This window comes from Canis lupus, chromosome 9 (genome assembly GCF_003254725.2).
Source record: "Canis lupus dingo isolate Sandy chromosome 9, ASM325472v2, whole genome shotgun sequence".
Taxonomy (NCBI): Eukaryota; Metazoa; Chordata; class Mammalia; order Carnivora; family Canidae; genus Canis; species Canis lupus.
The window spans coordinates 37,514,251-37,531,267 of NC_064251.1; the positions used below are offsets into that span (position 1 = coordinate 37,514,251).

General features: G+C 55.5%; 1 protein-coding gene and 1 non-coding gene across 4 annotated transcripts; one reads left to right on the top strand and one right to left on the bottom strand.

Moving 5' to 3' along the window:
- Positions 1-5,799: 5,799 nt before the first annotated feature.
- Positions 5,800-14,675, bottom strand: CA4 (carbonic anhydrase 4). 3 transcript variants are annotated; one of them, XM_049114174.1, is made up of 8 exons: positions 14,573-14,675; positions 9,770-9,823; positions 8,809-8,964; positions 7,973-8,118; positions 7,758-7,856; positions 7,428-7,491; positions 7,117-7,283; positions 5,800-6,113 (listed from the first exon to the last, which is right to left on the bottom strand). In XM_049114174.1, the coding sequence occupies exons 1-8, from the start codon at positions 14,658-14,660 to the stop codon at positions 5,919-5,921; spliced, it is 969 nt and encodes a 322-aa protein (XP_048970131.1). In that variant the 5' UTR covers positions 14,661-14,675; the 3' UTR covers positions 5,800-5,918. The 3 variants fall into 3 exon arrangements, with proteins under 3 accessions (XP_048970131.1, XP_025296065.1, XP_025296066.1); XM_025440280.3 differs by lacking the exon at positions 14,573-14,675 and adding an exon at positions 14,183-14,403; XM_025440281.3 differs by lacking the exon at positions 14,573-14,675 and adding an exon at positions 11,914-12,141.
- On the top strand, positions 9,358-9,430 carry TRNAK-CUU (transfer RNA lysine (anticodon CUU)). The gene has a single exon. It is a non-coding gene; the product is annotated as a tRNA-Lys (tRNA).
- Positions 14,676-17,017: the final 2,342 nt, after the last annotated feature.

The window sequence follows — 17,017 nt, forward strand, 5'->3', positions numbered from 1 at the left end:
CTCTGACCCCTTTCTTTGCCCACTCTTCCCTCTCGGCCTGTTTCCCTGAGGTGGGATAAGATCATCAGATGTGGTAAATACAATTCAAGATACACAGTTCAATTTCAGCTGCAGATAAACAGATAATGATTTAGTATTAAGTCTGCCCTATGCAGTTTGAGAGGTATACTTTAAAAGGTATTATTTAGGGCACGTGGGTGGCTCAGTTAGTTAAGCGTATGCCTTTGGCTCAGGGCATGATCTCAGGGTCCTGGGATCAAGCCCCACATCCAGCTCCCTGCTCCATGGGGGTTCTGCTTCTCCCTCTACCCCTCCCCTTGTGTGTGCTCTCTTGCTAGCTCACTCTCTCTCAAATAAATGAATGAAATCATTTTTTTTTTAAGTGTTCTTTATCTGAAATTCAGATTTATCAGGCAATCCTAGGTGGATGCAGATCATATGCTGGGGAAAGCCTGCAGCAAATGAGACAGGACAGAGGGCCAGGGACAGCCAGTGATACAGAAAGGGACACATTAGAGGACACACCTGGTAATCCTGCTACTAAGGAAGGACTGGAGGACAGTGAAATGGATCGCACAGCAGGAATGTGGCAGAGGTCCTGGGGACACTCAGCCCAAGTCTAAGCCAGACCCCCCACCCAGTAAGGAAGGGATGTGAGGGCTGCAGAGCAGGCTGGGCCTTGGTTGGTCCCCTTGACTCGTCCTGTTGTTCTGGGTGACCTTATTTAACTCTGGGCAAAAGTCAGGCTGGGACAGCCTGTGTATGGGTGGAGTGGAGTGCTGGGGGGATGTCCTGGTGTGTGAGTAGAGAAGCAGGCCCCTCAAAGGGTCTGTGGTTTCTCCCTTGCATAGGAGCAGGACTGCCACCCCACCTCACATCTGCTCCTCATTGCAGAGGCAAATCCAGGCATCACTTCTTAGAATTGTGACTCCCACCCACTCTTTCCTGTCCCCATCCCTGGAAGCAGCCAGTTTCTCTCCATCTGTAGGTCCTACTCAAACTTCAATGCTCTCTCTAATAAAAAGAATCATAATGATAACTACAAAATATCGAATAAATCCTCTCAGCCAGGCTTCTTGTTTCATCTTTAGGTGACCTTATGAAGTAAATATCATCATCATTCCCATTTCACAGATGAGGAAAACAGAGGCTCAGGAAGGTAAATGAAGTTATCAAAGGCTTTTCACAGCAACCAACCTAGGTTTGTGTGGCTCTGGGGTCCATGTTCTATGAGCATATTCTATAGACCTAATAGCACTGTCATATGTGCATGCCCTTTGGTCAGGAGTCCCAGAGGAAGAGCACAGACTGGGTTTTTTCTACCTGAATCCTCAGTCCCTGGCACAGAGGAAATAATAGTGTTTGTTGAAAGACTAAATCTTGTTGAAAGATCAAAATGTACCATCATCCCTGCCCTGTCCCCTGGCCCTCTGCCTATCCTCCCAGGCCTTTAGCAGCCGACACTTGGAATGTGAAGAGCCTTCCACGTGTCCATTCTCAGCTGGGGCTAGGGCTCAGAGGAAGGAACTGGCTTGTGACTTCGCCTGTCCTGTAGCTCTCCCCCAAAGGAAGCCCCTCCCCGGGCCTGCCTGGGCCCAGGGACATGTCCTTAGTCCCTAGAGGAGATAATGCCTTTGTCCCTACTCAGATAAACAAACAGAGCTGCTAGATGTGTAATTGGAGGTGCAGGAGCAGCGCCCCACCCACAGAGATAGGCTAGGCCTTCCTTTCAAGGTCACCAGCAGGAGCCTGAAGACAGCCAGGCCCAGTTAGATGGAAAGGTTAAGCTTAACCCATTTTGTAGATGGATAAACAGGCCCAGAGCATGGAGGACTTGTCCCCATGCCTGCCAGGCCACCAGCTTCCTTGCCTCTTCCCACACGGAAGCCCAGAGCTTCAGGGTAATACCACATGGGGGGCACTATTCATAATGTGGTCTCTGCATAGGCACCCCCTAGAGTTTGGTGTCATAGCGGCCTTGTCACATACCTGTGCACACTTGCACACCTCGCCACTACTCATGACTCTGGGGCCCTATGGACCCTTCTGCTCTCCCCACCCTTCCATCCCACCTGTCTCAACAACCTGGGCAATGTCAGATCAGAGCCACAGGAAACAGGGCCAGCAAGTGTTCAAACTGAGAGCCAAGATGGGGAAGTTTATTTTCCAAGAATCATCTAAACACATGGAGAGTATTTTAAGCTCCTGGCTTCCACCCAGATGCCAAATCTAAACAGGGGGCCAGAGAGAAGCCAGAGAGATGGGCCATCAGGGATACAGAGCAACCAGCAGAGACAGGATGGGACAGGGTGCTACTGACCCCACCCTAACCCCTGATCCAAAGGTGTCCATCCTTGGGAACTACTATGGGTCAAAAGTGGCAACGGGAGCCAAGGAGGTACAGAGAAGTGACCCCAGATTCTGACAGGTCCCCCTTGATGTAGGAAAGACATTAGGGTTCGAAGCCGATGGCTGAGAAAGAATTCTTGAGACGTCTTTGGTGCAACAAGGTGGCCTTATTAAAGCACAGGGACAGGACCTGTGGGCAGAAAGAACTGCACTGGGGTTGTGAGGGGTGGTGCCTATATACTTTCAAGTTGGGAGGTGGTTAGGGACAGAACAAACCTCCAAGGTATTCTGGAGAGAAGGTTTCTCGGACCCTGAGCAGGCTAGCTATTGTTGGCAAAGGTCATTTACTACTGTTCAGTAAACCCTCAGTCATGAGATCCTTCAGATGTATATTAGTGGGCCTGTGTTTGAAGGATGATTCCTAACATAAAATCTTGTTGGGGGTAGCGGGGTAGAGATAAAGGGAGATTCCAAAGGAATTTCTATATGTTTAAAGAAGACCCCGGGATCCTGAAGGGTCAGGCTAAGATGGCCTTTTGCCCTTAGCAAAGTGTCAACATCAAGGCTGTTGAGTCCCTAGAGGAATGTCACTCTACCTATTTCAAGGACTTGTCAGTGGGCTGTGCATAGTAAGGACATTTAAGGATTTTTCTTCTGCCTTTGTTTCCCACATCACTCTAACCCCTTTCTGTGCCTCAGCATCTCATCTGTGCAACAGAGAAATGCCACCACCCTTACAGGACTGTAGTGAGGCCCATGTCTGGCACTCAGCGAGCATTTGACAAATGCGTATCATGGTCTGTGCTGGGAGCCAGTAACCTCGGAGAAGTCAAATGGTGACCCAGACCACCAGGCACTGAGCCTTCCCCAGACCTGGCCAGCTGCAGCGAATGAAGCGTGTGTATGCATGTGTGTACATGGTGCGTGCCCAATGCAGTGACCAACGGGCATTAGAAGTAAATGAAAGGAGAGCTGAGGGGAGGGGAGGCTGGGTCCTCTTTCTGAATAAGGGGGATGCTGGTAGCCCCTTATCATCTCTGGCAGAGTTGTGTCAGGAGCCAGACTGGGTCTCTAAAGACGGAGCACCTTCTCTAGACAGGGGTCTACCCAGGGTGGGGGGCGGGCGCATGGAGGATTGGATTTACTCAGGAGAGGAGGCTCTCAAGAACACACATACCCCCAAGAGGGATTGCCTGTCAGCCTCAACTCCAGGGTGTGGGGGCCAATTCCAGGAACGGCTCCTGCAGTGATTGGCCAGGAATGAGCTTGCTGTGAATCACGAGCTGACAGCACTGACTCAGCCTTAAGCATGAGGGAGGGCGAGTCCAGCTCAGGGAAGAGGTTTCTGCCCTGGAACCCCAACAAGCTATGCCTTTCTGGCACTCACTGGCCAGGTTTATTATTGTGGCGTCAGGGGAACAAGGGAGGGTCAAGTGTCTTCCCCCTGGTCTCCTTTTGTCCCTTGGAGAGAGCTGGGACTTCCTGGTTGTGCTACCCTGTTATTCACTGAATGCTGCCTTGAGAGCTATTGTGGGGGGGTACTCATCGGGGAGGGGGACTGCTTGGATTTCTGAGAACCCTGAGCCTTGAGAGGAAGGGGGAGGGCACAGCTTAAATCTCAGATCCCCCACAGGCTGCACCAGGAACCAAAGAGAACAGGTTTGATGTCCACACACCCCCTGCTGACACAGGCTGCCTGCTGTTGCCATGGTGACAGTAATACCACCCCCCACGGCTATGTGGTCACCTTCGAAGGGAGGAAGGTGCTTATTCTTGGTCACGAAAGGGGAAAAGGGAGGGGAGGCTTCTCCCTCTCCCCAGGCTGAGCTGGTGGTGGTTAGAGTGTCAGGGCAGCAGAAAGCTTAGAGGTCACCTCCACCAACCAGCTCCCCTCCAGAGATGGACAGCTTGCAGGGGTGGGGCTGAGGGGGCTTCTAGCACCCGGTAATAGGGACCCTTGAGTGCCCTGAGCTGGATCCACATCTTCCCATGCACAAGTTCACACCTCCGCATGGTGTGAACTTGTGCTAGAGAGGGCTTAGCCCTACCCCCCAGGGACCCCTCTTCACCCAGCCAGGCCCATTCTCTTCCTCCTTCCCGTGCTCATGCTCCAAAGTCCAGCCTTGCCCTGGCTGATGAGGTCCCAGAGCCTGGGGTCTCTTGACCCCTGGTTGAGTGGCTTGGGACCTGTCCGTGGGGCCTTCATTTCCTTCTCCCCCAGTTTTCTGGACCCTCCTCTCCATACCTGCCTACTCCTGGCCTCACAAAGAATCTAAAGACCCTTGGATGGACTCTTTGTGACCCATCAGCTAGCTCCGCCATCACTGTACCACCTCCTCACTCCTCACCCCTGCAGCAGCACATCAGGTCCCTCTGCACTAGCCTCTGGGGGCTCCCAGCTCTCTCACATTCAAAACCAGCGTCCTTACAATGTCCTACTGCAAGCCCTCTCTACCCCCACACACCTGACCTCTCCCTTTTCCCCTTACCTCCTCCCTTCCTCTTCCTCTCAACTCTCCTCTAGGGCTTTTCCTTCCCTCACTCCAGTCCTACTGGCCTCCCTGCTGTTCCTCTGACTGGCACCCTTCCTTCTGCTGGCTTCCAGATGGCCTCCCTCCCTGACCTCCTTCAAGTCTTCCCTATGCCCCCTCCCCACGGACACCTTCCCTAACCCCCTTCCCTTTCTGATTTGTCCTTCTCCATAAGCTCCTACTGCCTTCTCATACATTGCACAATGTATATATTTTATTTATAGTGACTCCAGCTAGCCTGGGGACTCCAGGGGGGCTGGCATTCTTTGTCTTCTCTGCCACATCCCCAGTGCCTAGAACATAGAAGCTCAAGAAATATTTGGGGCAGCCCCGGTGGCTCAGCGGTTTAGCGCCGCCTGCAGCCTGGGGGGTGATCCTGGAGACCCGGGATCGAGTCCCATATCGGGCTACAGGCATGGAGCCTGCTTCTCCCTCTGCCTGTGTCTTTGCCTCTCTCTGTGTGTCTCTTACGAATAAATAAATATTTGGGCAAATAAATGAACCTGAACCTCCTGGCACCTACCTTGCCTAGGCTGCACTCACACACAGCCCCAGCATGGAGGGAAAGTGCTGAGCTGGGTGGGGGGGGGGGGGGGGGGCAGTTGAGCACCTCTGCCAGAGCCCCACTGTGTGGTCTCCACCTAGCCTGCTCTCCTTTCTGAGCTTCAGCCTCCTCCATTATACAATGAAGAGGCTGGATTGGAACTTCTCTGCCTTTCTCTGTGTTGGAACTCAGAGCTGGCTTTGCATCCCCCCAGGGGGATATATAGACAGGGAGTCCACAAAGGTAGGAGAGCGTGCCTGGTGGTCCCTGCCCAGAAGAAATCTCCAAGACTTAAGACCCTTACCCTGGAATGGCAGTGAGTTGAGGGGAACAGGACAGGGATAGTCATGGAAACTAAAAATAGACCTGAGAAAGTTTTCTCCAAAAATATATTCATTTAATCATCATCAAAATCCAAGGTAGGAAGCCTGAGGAATGGAGGCCCCAGGCTTCTACAGGCTGAGAGCAGAGGTCAAGTGTCCAGAAGGGAGCTATCATTGGAGGAAGCCAGCCATCAGGCAGGTGAGCATGGGGACCAGCAGGGTGGGCAAAGGCAAGGGCAGCAGCTGTCCTGGGGCCTGAGACTTGAACACGACGCGCTGGCCCTGGCGCTGCAAAGGCCTGATGTTATCTGTCATGCTCAGTTTCTGATCCACATCATAGTACAGCTTCTTGGAGAATGCGAGGATCTGTGGGAGGGAAGGGGCTCAGCAGGAAGCGGGGGCGGGGGGGGGGGGGGGGCAAGCAGAGCTGTGCTTCCTGCTATGTGACCCTAGACCAGTCCCCTTGCCTCTCTGAGCCCTCATTAGTAAAAGGGTTCAGAATCCCTAGCTCTCAGGTTTTTGTACAGATGAAAAGAATAAAGGATGTAGAGTGCTGGTGCTGGTGGGGGTTTAGTTCCCCCTAGCTTCCCTTAGCCAGGTGGACACACAGCTCTACAGTTTTGAGGGCCCATAATCTGATCACTGGTCACTGTTTATTATTGCTTTTACTACAGAACAGAGGTTCTCAGACTTGAGTGTAATAGCGTCATGGCTGGGGTGGGGAGGCTTGTTGGACCCACATTGCCAGGCCCCACCCCCGGAGTTTCTGATTCAGTAGGACTGGGGTGAGGTCTGAGAATTCAAATGTCTAGCAAGTTCCCAGATGATGTTGATGCCACTGGTCCAGGGACCACTCTTTGAGAGCCACTGGTCTGCAATGAAAGTATCACCAGAGCAGGGATCCGGGCCCTTGGGTTCACAGCTATATCCCTGGAGCCGCGTACTTATAAGGACTTGAGTACCACTGTTGGGTGAATGCACTGCTTTCCTATTGTGGCTACACTGACCCTCTCTGAGCTGCTCTCGGCCAGCCCCAGATCCTCCCCCTTGTCAACCCCTCCCTCCCAGGACACCAACTCCCTGCCCTCAGCTGGACAACTCCCGCCTACTTGCAGGGGGCGGCATGGAAGCCTTTTCTGACTGCTCCTGCCACAGCCTCCCCTTCTACTCTCAAACCAGAGATGGGCTAGGCAAGGCCTTCCTTGTTTGTCTGCTTCAGGGGGTGTCTATGGATTCAACCAACAGGATCTCAGCTCCCTGGGGTGCCCCATCACCACCCCAGCCCAGGGGGCCTCTGTGAGGATCCAGAGGGATGGTTTCTGGGAAACCAGGCATTGGGAGGCTGCATCCCTGGCTGGGCCATATGTACCTGATCCCTGTGGAGCTTAATGCGCTCCTGGAACACGGTCCAGACAACCTTCTCCTGGCAGCCTGGAGTAGTAAGTGAGCCCAGGTAGCGGTAGTAATGCCTCAATTTCTCCTTCTTGGGGAGGAGGTCAAACAGGCTGATGCTCTCTTTCATTGTGGTGTTCATCTCTGCAGCAGGGATAGGTACAGAGAATACCCTCAATTGGTGGGGGAAGCGGGGGATCCCGAGAGCCCAGGCCACCACATCACCCCACCCCGGCCCTTCTTCAATAGGAAGAAGTCTCCTCCCCTCCCACCCCTCCAGCCACTCACTGGGTCTGGGGACAGAAGACAGTGTGTCCACCAGAGGCTGGAAGCCATCATTTTCGGATCCAGCCTGGAAGAGAAGGGAAGAAGGCCTTGAGAGGGACTTGTGGAGAGCCAGTGGTGACCACCGGTCCATTCTTCTGGTCTGGGGTGGGGAGGGCAGGCAGCTTCTAGGACTAAGGCCCTGAGAGGCTCTGGGCTCCCCACCTAGGTGGATACAAGTCGCTGAGAAACAGGGGAAGTCGGGGTCCCCCAGCCCCCTCCTGCCTTGCCGGAATCCCAGATCTCTGGATCCTAAGAAGCAGCCTCTCAGACCCCGGGGAATGGGGGTCGCACCTCCACCAGGAAGGCCAGCACTGCAATCTCATCTTTGGAATCCTGGGCCTCCTTCTCATTCTCCAATGGCCGCTTCTCTTTCTCGTGTACTATGTGCATCTAGTGGGGGTGAGAGCAATGGAAAGAGGACCCATGAGTGGGCTGGAGCACCCTTCTTGCCCAGGGCAGGTCCACCCAGAGCCCAGGCATGCACGGACTCGGAAAAGGGCCCTTACCTCCATGGCAAAGCGATTCCCATTGATGGTGTGCTCGGAGCCCCCGTCCATCTCCTCCGACCAGTGCAGATGCAGCTGCAAGGCCCGGTACTGGGTACTCAGTCCCCCTCCAGCGATGGAGGCCTCTTGATCCAGCAACACCATTACTGGAGGGCACATGCGGGGTCAGAGTCCTCGCGCCTGCCTCCCCTAGCCTCGCCCAGCACCCCCCTCCCAGTCCCACCCACGGAGAACCTTCCATCCTGCCTCCTACCCCTCACAGGCTACAGTCTTGGGCCTGCAGGGACAGGATGGGATTGGACAGGTGGTACAGCCCAGACCTGTCGCTGACCCTGCAAAGATACCCCCCACTGCCTGCCTCTCTCTCTCTCTCTCTCTCTCTCTCTCTGAACACCCCCTACTGTGCTTAACACGCCACTCAGCCCGGTCCCTCCCCTGCTTCAAGCCCCCTCCCTGATGCCCCGGCCTTCTCAAGGGAATGTCCAAACTCCTTGGTCCTGGGTCACCTGCTCCTGGGCTGACTGGCCCCTCCTGGTTCCACTCTCTGCCTGCCATGCACACGGTGCCACACACAATTTTCTGAGCACCCTGAGCTTCATGCCTCTGTGCCTTGGCCCTGCTGTTCCCTCTTCGTGGAATGCTGCCCCTCCTGGTCTGATGGAAGTACTGAAAATACTGTGACGTGTTCCCCAGGCCTGTCCTGCTTCCCCCTACTCTCCCACCACTGGGCTGTGCGGCCCCTCCTCAGCAAAGATGCTCCCTGGAGGAGCCCACACATCTTAGTCCTCCAGAACTCAGGGGTCCCAGGACCCCCATCCTACCTGCCCGAGACCCACCTGAATGCCCATTGTTTTGGACTCTCCACTGTTGCTTCTTGTCATAGCCAGAGAAGGAGAAGGGTCCCAGGTTTGAGTCTACCTGTGCCTCTGTAGTGTCAATGTTGATGGGGGACTGGCGGCTCTTCTGGCAGTCTTCACCCCACTGGCTGGGCCCTGAGCGGGGAGGAAGGGTCCACTGAGAGTCAGGCCAGAGGGCACCTCCTCAAGTTGGAGGAGGGGGAATGGAAGAGCGCTTGGAAGCTGTGGAGTGGAGACCCAGGAAGGGGGCCTCAGGAAAGTCACGCTGACTAACAGGAAGCGTTATCTGAGAGCCGGAGGCCAGGAAGTAGCCTCTGGAGAAGAACACAGTCTGTCGGGACTTGGGAATGGGGCAGCACTGTGTAGTCACTGAAACACAGCAGAGGCAGGAGGACAGCAGACAGTAGGGAAACTGATCCAAGTTTGAAAACAAAATGCAAAGAACCACTTCCCAGGTCCACCCGAAAGAAGAGGTATCACTGGAAGAGGACTAAGGCTCCATTTTGTTACAGAAGCAAAATGTGGGGTGCCTGGCTGGCTCAATTGGTGGAGCATGTGACTCTTGATCTCAAGGTCATGAGTTCAAGCCCCATGCTGGGCAGGAAGCCTACTTAAAAAAAAAAAAAAGAATACAATGTGTCTCTGTATCTGATGCTATTGCTGATTTGTTTGATAGAAGACTTCTCCTCTTAGTGACAATGACAGGAGATGCCAGGGAAGACTTGGGTCACTGTACCTTCCCTGTCCCCTGAGCCCCAGGACTCTGGACTCTGTGTGTGTGTGTGTGTGTGTGTGTGTGTGTGTGTGTTTGAAGGACTGATATCTGTCAGGTGGAGAGGCATCATTACCCTCATCCTTCCCACCTTCCCCGGGCTTTCATTTTGACCGGGGCAGTCTCCACCAGGCAGAAAAGCCTGTCCCCAAGACTTGCTGTACTTACCTGAGCAAGCATAGTTGGAGGCCTTGGCTTGAATCTCATAGCACCAGTGTGACTCTGGAAGAGAGAGAAGGATAGGAGGCCTGCATCAGTGTATTTCTGCACACATGTCTCTAGGAATCGACTTGAGCTGTGTGCACATAAGCAACACTCTGCACACAGTGGGTCAGAGGCTAAGAATATCCTCGGAAGCCAGAGATCTCCTTGGGTTGGGATGGAACATTCCTGGAGTCTAGGAAGGAACGCCCAAAGGAAGGAGACTTAAGAAAATACAGGGATGGGGGCAGAGTGGTAGAAGCCAGGCCCCAGGTGTCCTGACCCATTGCTAACCAACTGATCATCGTGCCCAGGACACTGTTCCTCAGGCAAAACAGCCACTCTTGAAGGGTCTTGGGAGGCCATCTGAGGCCTCAGCTCTACCCCAGGAGTTGGCCTTGATATTCTCCTCCAGCTGCTCTCAGCCTCCTCCTCCTCCCTTGTATCTCCCACCCCAAACCTGGAAGGGAGGTTCTGGCAAGAGGACAGGATGAGGATTAGGCCCAGTCTCTCCTCCTGGGACAACAGAGCCAAGTTCAGCCTGGCTGCCTTCCCAGAGTTGATCCGGGATGACGGAGGAGATTAGACTAGCCCCTCCCTGGAACACACGCTCTGGTGTGATTAAGACCCATTCTGGGCTAGGCTCTCATAGCCCACCAGGGAAGGCAGTCAGGACCTTTTCCCGGCCCGGTCCCAACACCCCACAATCCTGGTAGGTGGCCAGATTCGGGTTCTAATCTCAGCTCTGGTTCACCTCAGTAGAACCTCAGTAGAAGGAGGAAGCTCCCCACACCCAGATCTGGGCTCCAAGCTCCAGGTCTAACCAGGCGTGCAGTACTAGACCTGATAACCATCACCAATCACCCGGCCACTGTCCCCCACTCTCGACCTGTGTACCACCCGTCCCCTTTCTTTAGAGGTGATTGAAGAAGTTCTCTCTGATGGACCTTGCTCACTCTACCCTCTCACTCTCTGGAGAAAGAGGAATCCTGGAAACCAGCTCAGCAAAACCCAAGTATGTCCTAGCAAAGTCTCAGTAACTCCTGGCTAGGGTTCTGGAGCCCTGAAGCCTATGATCCTCTCCCCTCCTTCTCAGTAGAACCAGCATCTTTGAAAAGAGACTGCACTGCAAACATATTACACTAAGTGCAAGATGTTACTAACAGGGGAAACTGCCAGGGCAGGGGGCCTTGGAAGCTTTCTGCTCAGTTTTTCTGTAAACCTAAAACTGCTCTATAATTATAGTCTATTGGTTAAAAAAAAAAAAAAAAAGCATGCAGCAGTAGGGTGGACAAACAAGTCACCTAAGCTCTCTGAGCCTCAGTTTTCTCATCTGTCAAATGGAGCTAACAGCATCTACCTCTCTGGGCTGTGGGAGAATTAAATGACAGACTACAGAGTATTCCAGGGAGCCTAGAGCTTAGTAAAGTCCCTAATGAGTACTTCCTTTCCCTGGCCTCCTTCCCTCTGGCCTCAGATAAGTGCGCAGATGGCCAAGGCTCAGGCTGGGCAGACAGAAGAGAAATGAAGTGAGCTGGAAAGAACTCAGGGATGATAAAATTCCTAAGAAAAGCATAGCTTCCCACTCAGCCTGAGCTGAGGCCTATGAGCACATCCACCCCCTTCTTGCAGGGCTGGCTCCATCCACCCCACATCCTTTGGGGTCTCTGGTATGAGGCCTGGGTGGAGAGGGAGCCAGGAAGAGGTGGGGTTCTCAGTAGGGGAGGGAAGCAGGGGTTCCAGGCCAGGAGAGTGAGCATCTATAGAAAATGGGCACCGTCTGGCTCCAGGCCCCTCGGAGCCAGCCAGGGCTGTGAGTCTCCCAGCTCTGGGTCAGAGCCTTCCCCATGGACCCCATGACAGTCCATCCCCTGCCCTGGACAGGGCTGAATGTGGGGAACTGCTGAATCTAGGGAACACCCATGTAGGTCAAACTCAGCAAGGGGCCGTGGCCACTTCCCACCCAGGCCCTTCTCTGCAGGTGGTCCTGGCTCTCAAGTTGGAGCCTGTTCACCTGACTCAGTCCTGGCTCTGGCTTAATCTGTACAGCAGAGTTCATTAACTTTCCCGAGCCCTCCATTCTACCTCAGGCAGAATGAACCGCCACCAACCTGGGACTTTGGTCAGTGTCCGAAGAGCCAATGGATGGATGGAGGTCATTTTGCAATGTGCAAAATGCAAAAGGCTCCTCGTTATAATTCACCTGTGTCTTCCCCTCTCATCAGTCCTGAAGGCAGGAGGGGCCTCTGAGGTTGACTGGATGCCCAAAAGGAAGCTATTCCCCGGGAGCATTGTCTGAGCCAGAGACCTGAAGGACATAGCCTCCTCTCAGCCTCCCCCAGGGCCCATCTGGTTTAGGCTGAGCCATCCTTAGGAATGTGCTCTTCCCTGACTCTGGGTACAGCTCCTGGTTTTGTAATGGTGACCTCTGATCCACTGTCTTAATCATGGAGACTTTTGACCTGTGCGGCTGAATGCTCTTGTAACTACCCTCTTCTGGAGCCAAGAACCAGGAAAACACAATGTTGATGAGGCCAAGGGTCAGGTCTATGTCCACAGGCCGAGGTTAGAGACCTCAATCCATCTCAAGGGCGCCTGGGAAGAAGGAAGCTCCCCACACCCAGATCTGGGCTCCAAGCTCCAGGTCTAACCAGGCGTGCAGTACTAGACCTGATAACCATCACCAATCACCCGGCCACTGTCCCCCACTCTCGACCTGTGTACCACCCGTCCCCTTTCTTTAGAGGTGATTGAAGAAGTTCTCTCTGATGGACCTTGCTCACTCTACCCTCTCACTCTCTGGAGAAGGAGGAATCCTGGAAACCAGCTCAGCAAAACCCAAGCATGTCCTGGCAAAGTCTCAGTAACTCCTGGCTAGGGTTCTGGAGCCCTGAAGAAGCCTATGATCCTCTCCCCTCCTTCTTCATCTATGGCAGCAGATGCTCTCGGTTGTTTGATGTGTATCCTGGTCACTCTCAAGTGTCCCAGGGGATGAAATGGGTGGAAGACGGGTCCCAAGATCCCAAGACAGTTTCCAGTCCAAAAGCCCCAGCACTTAAGGAGAGCACAGCTTGTATGAGGGGGCAGCTGAGATTGATCCCTGGCTGCCTGGCCCCAGGCCAGTGGTAGAGCCATGACAACCTTCATGTATGGGGCGTCTGCCATGTGCCACACAGGTATCGCACTAAGCACTTACACCCACTATCTTATTCTTATCTGAATCCTTGAAACACGTGAAGTCAGAATTACTATCTATCGTGAGAAAACTGAAGTTAAGCGACTTACCCAGAGCCACACAGCTACAAAGCAACTGAATTAATTGCAAAGTGTTTCTCTTTTCTCTTTCTACCAAACCCAGCTGCTTAAGTAGGTTTCAAACTCAAACTTTACATACAAAATTTATCACATCCTATCTGTCCTCTTCCCTCCTCTCCTAGGAAGAAGCCAGTAGTTTCTGCAAGATTCCCCTCATCCCTCTAACACACACACACACACACACACACACACACACTGCCCCCCAGCTGAATCTTCCCTGCAAAGTGCACACTCTCTCCTTCTCTGCTGCTAAGGGCACCCTCACTCCTCACCCCTCACCCCACAACTCCAAGAGAGAAGCATCTAGCATCGGGAGAGGAAGTTTGGCTAGGTGGACCCCAAAGGGGACCATCGGAGGGGTAGCTGAGCTGAGGGACTGGCAGATGGGGGCTTCCTGCAAAGGAGCTGGTGCCCCGCGGGGTCACAAAGAAGATGCCTCCCGGATCCCTGTGCCCAGCCGTGGGGTTGGAGGTGCTTTCAGCTCCTTATCAAATATTAACGCACAACTCCTGCCACCTCCCACCCAGGCGAATAATTAAGAGCTCGAGCACATCATTAATCTTTAAACGAAAATCACCCTGGCCGGAAAGACCGGCTCGGCCGGGGCGTCGGGTGTCCTAGGGTCCCCAGCCCGCGGGCTCCCCGGACAGTGCTGGGGGGCTGGGGAGCGGCAGGGGGGCGGCAGCCTCGGGAGACAAGGGACCCAGGGCGAGAAGCGGGAACGCCAGGGCCCCTCGGCACCCAGGCTCTTGCGCGGGCTCTGGGCGGGGGGCAGCCAGTGGGCGCTGAGCCCGCGCAGGGCGGACAGCGACCCCGGGCCAGGCCGAGGACCAAGGGCGCGTGCAACGCCAGGAGCGAGGAGGGCGAGCAGAGCGGCGGGCGTCGAGGCGGCCGGGGGAGCGACGGCCCGCGCCCCCCGCGCCCCGCGCCCCCCGCGAGTGCACCCCGCGCCCCGCCGCCGCACGTGGCCGCTGTCCGCGCCCGCCGCGTCCGCCGAGGCCCCGCAGCCCTGGGGCGGGGGCGGGGGCGGGGGCGGGGGCGCCGGCCGGGGGCCCCCGCGTTCACCTGCGCAGGCCGAGGGCCGGGCGGCGGCGAGGGCCAGGAGCGCGGGCAGCAGCCGCATCCCGCGCAGGAGCAGAGGCGCCGCGGAGCCGGGGGTCGCGCGCCGAGGCGGCCTTCGGGGGTGCCGCGGTCATGCCGGCCCCGGGTTTTATAGCGGAGCTGCGACGACGGGAGGGAGCCCCGACAGCGGGGCGCGGGGAGCGGCTCCTCCCCCTGGCGGAACCTCCCCTCCCGGCGCGTCCTGTCCCTGCGCTGAAATCCTCCGCTCCCCTCCTGGCGCACCCCCCCCCCCGCGGGCCACCTCGTGCCTCGTGCCCCCCCCGCGGCCAGCTCCGCTCCGCTCGGCTCAGAGGCAGCGCCCTCCCTCCGGTCGCCGCCCGCCCCATCTCACACCTGGTGTCTGGTTTGGGAACGAGGTGCCGACCTTGCGAGCTATCCGATCAACACAGGAGGGGGTGCCCGGATTCCTGCCTTTGATCATTTCGGCCCGGACCCCTGCGCAGGCCTCTGGCCGGGGAGCGGTCCGCGGGGCCTGGGAATGGCCTTGGTTGGGGGGCGCGGGGGGACGCAGCCTCCCGAGGATGGTGCAGCGGAGGCGGCTGCGCTGGGGTTGGTGGCATCGGGTGTCCCGGGGAAGAGGGCTTGCTTTTCTTGCTGAGGCAGTGGCCGCTGATTCTCCGGGTCGCCTCTCTTTTCTGTGTCCGCCCAGGCCGCTCCAGACCTAATTTCTAAGCAGACCAAAGACCCTTCTTCCAACACAGAGTGAAGGCGCCTCTGAATTGCTGCGTGAGCATTTAGGTGATGGCCAGAGCAGGGAGGGGGCCGGTGAGGGGAGAATCGAGAAACAGATTCCAGTGAGAGAGAAGCTTAGGGGGTCAGAGGGAAGGGGCTGTTTCCTGCCGAGGCTCCCAGACCCCTGAGATGAGATGGGAAGAGAAGAGACAGGGGACTGGGGCACCTGGGTGGCTCAGTCGGTTAAGCGGTTAAGCGTAATCTGCATTCCGCTCAGGCCGTGATCCCAAGACCCTGGGATGGAGTCTCTCATGGGCTGATTGCTCGGTGGGGAGTCTGCTTCTCTCTCTCCCTCTACTCCTTCCCCTACTCATGCTCTCTCTCGCCTGCTCTCTCTCAAATAAGTAAATAAAATCTTTAAAAAAGAGAGAGACAGGGGTCTGAATGGACTCCTAGTTCTCTCATCTGCCAGGATCTTCAGAGGGGTCCAGGGAAAAGGAAAGTTTCCTTGAAAGAAGCCTTAGCATTTGGATAAATGAGGCTGAGGGCTGCTCTAGAGGGGAAGATGCCTCTTGTCTCAGGAGGAGTACTCTTGTCTCCTGGGTCTGGCCCCCCTGCTGCAGTGCCTGTTGACTCTTTTATGGGTCTAGGTACTGTGTGTCCCACAACGGGTAGGGGCTTCCGTGGGGGTTTGGAAAGCTCAGACTTGGGTAGGGAAGAGGGAGAGGGAACCAGGCAGTGGGCCTGGGCCCCCTTCATCAACAGGAAGCCCCTGTTTTCTGGTCTTGTCGCTTCCCCATCCGCTGCCAACCCCTCTGCTCCCACCGGCCTTTGAACCTAGGCTAGGGACCTCTGAAGAGGGATTGCCTCCCCTAGAACTCTCCAGGCAAAGGGGCTTCCTCCTTGGTTAGAGTCCTGATTCTAACTGCCACCACTCCCCACTCCACGTCCTGGCCCAGGATCACAGCCTCAAGGAGCAGCTTTGATCCTACAGAGAGGGGAGGGGGCGTCCACATTGGGCTTAGGACTCTATTGTCTACGCTGCTTTTGAATTTAATCAGCAGCCAAGACTATGGCAGTCAGGGGAGGGATTCCACACCCTAGGGCCTTTTCTGGGGAGTGGATTTATATCCATAGAGCTATAAAAATCTATGTTTCAGGACTGAGGAATGGAGTGGGGAGGAATCCTATTCCTGGGAATGAAGTCTACTTCAGGGGATCCATGTGACCCTAGGCCAGCCCCCTGACTGGTAGGAGAGATTGAAAAACTTTGGTGGGGTTAAGGGGCCACCCATCAAAGTCCATCCCCTTGGGGCCTCCTAGAGGGAGAAGAATGTGGGAGAGGGAGCTGCCCCTTAGGTAATCCTGCTCCACACCTGTGGGTATGCCCCCCTGGTATGCTGGGGCCAGCAAGATGGGGGAAAGCCAAGCCCTGGTGTGGTGTCCTCTCTGAGGCATGGGGTGTGCATGGGAGGAGCTTAAGGTTGGGCACATCCTCATGAATGTGCCTTAATCAGGGGCACCACGGGGGGGGGGGGGTGTATGTTGGCAATGGGGAGTGGTCAGGGTGTGGCCACTGCTCTGCATGTCATCTCTCCAAGGCTACACAGCAGGGCAGGAGGCTCCCCACTTCTAATGTTAACATTCCCAGCTTTATCTCCCAGTCTTAGACCCCTGTCCTAGTCTGCCATAAACTAGTCACCTGTCACCTACTAGGCCCATGGCCCTGCTCCCCTGGAGGAGACAAAGCCTTCATTCAAGCAGGGATTGTTAGAGCAGGGATGGGCCCTGACACATCTCAGTGACTTACAGGCCCATAAAGCTGCCAGCCCGGGCCCACCGGCCCCAGCCTGGTGCAGGCTCCTTCCTCTTATTCTGCCCAGGCTTCCCAAGTGTCCTGCATTCAAGTCCCTGCTCTTCCCCAGACTCAGGGATGGCCTTGGGCAACTTTCCTACACCTCTCTGATTGCAACTTCCTCATCTATAAAGTGGGGATGGTCATCCCTACCCTACTGACCTCTGCCAATAAACAGTTTAGGAATCAGCAGTGAGACAGGGTCAGCCCAACCCAGACTTTCACAACATGCCTGTCGGTTCCTGGGTGCA

Excerpts from the sequence above, each read along its gene's own strand:
- CA4 (XM_049114174.1), bottom strand. The coding sequence starts at position 14,660 with ATGATCAAAGGCAGGAATCCGGGCACCCCCTCCTGTGTTGATCGGATA. Across the intron at positions 8,119-8,808 it reads CCAAAACAATGGGCATTCAG|TAATGGTGTTGCTGGATCAA; the intron begins GTGGGTCTCGGG and ends TGTGCCCTCCAG. Across the intron at positions 7,857-7,972 it reads GGAATCGCTTTGCCATGGAG|ATGCACATAGTACACGAGAA; the intron begins GTAAGGGCCCTT and ends CACCCCCACTAG.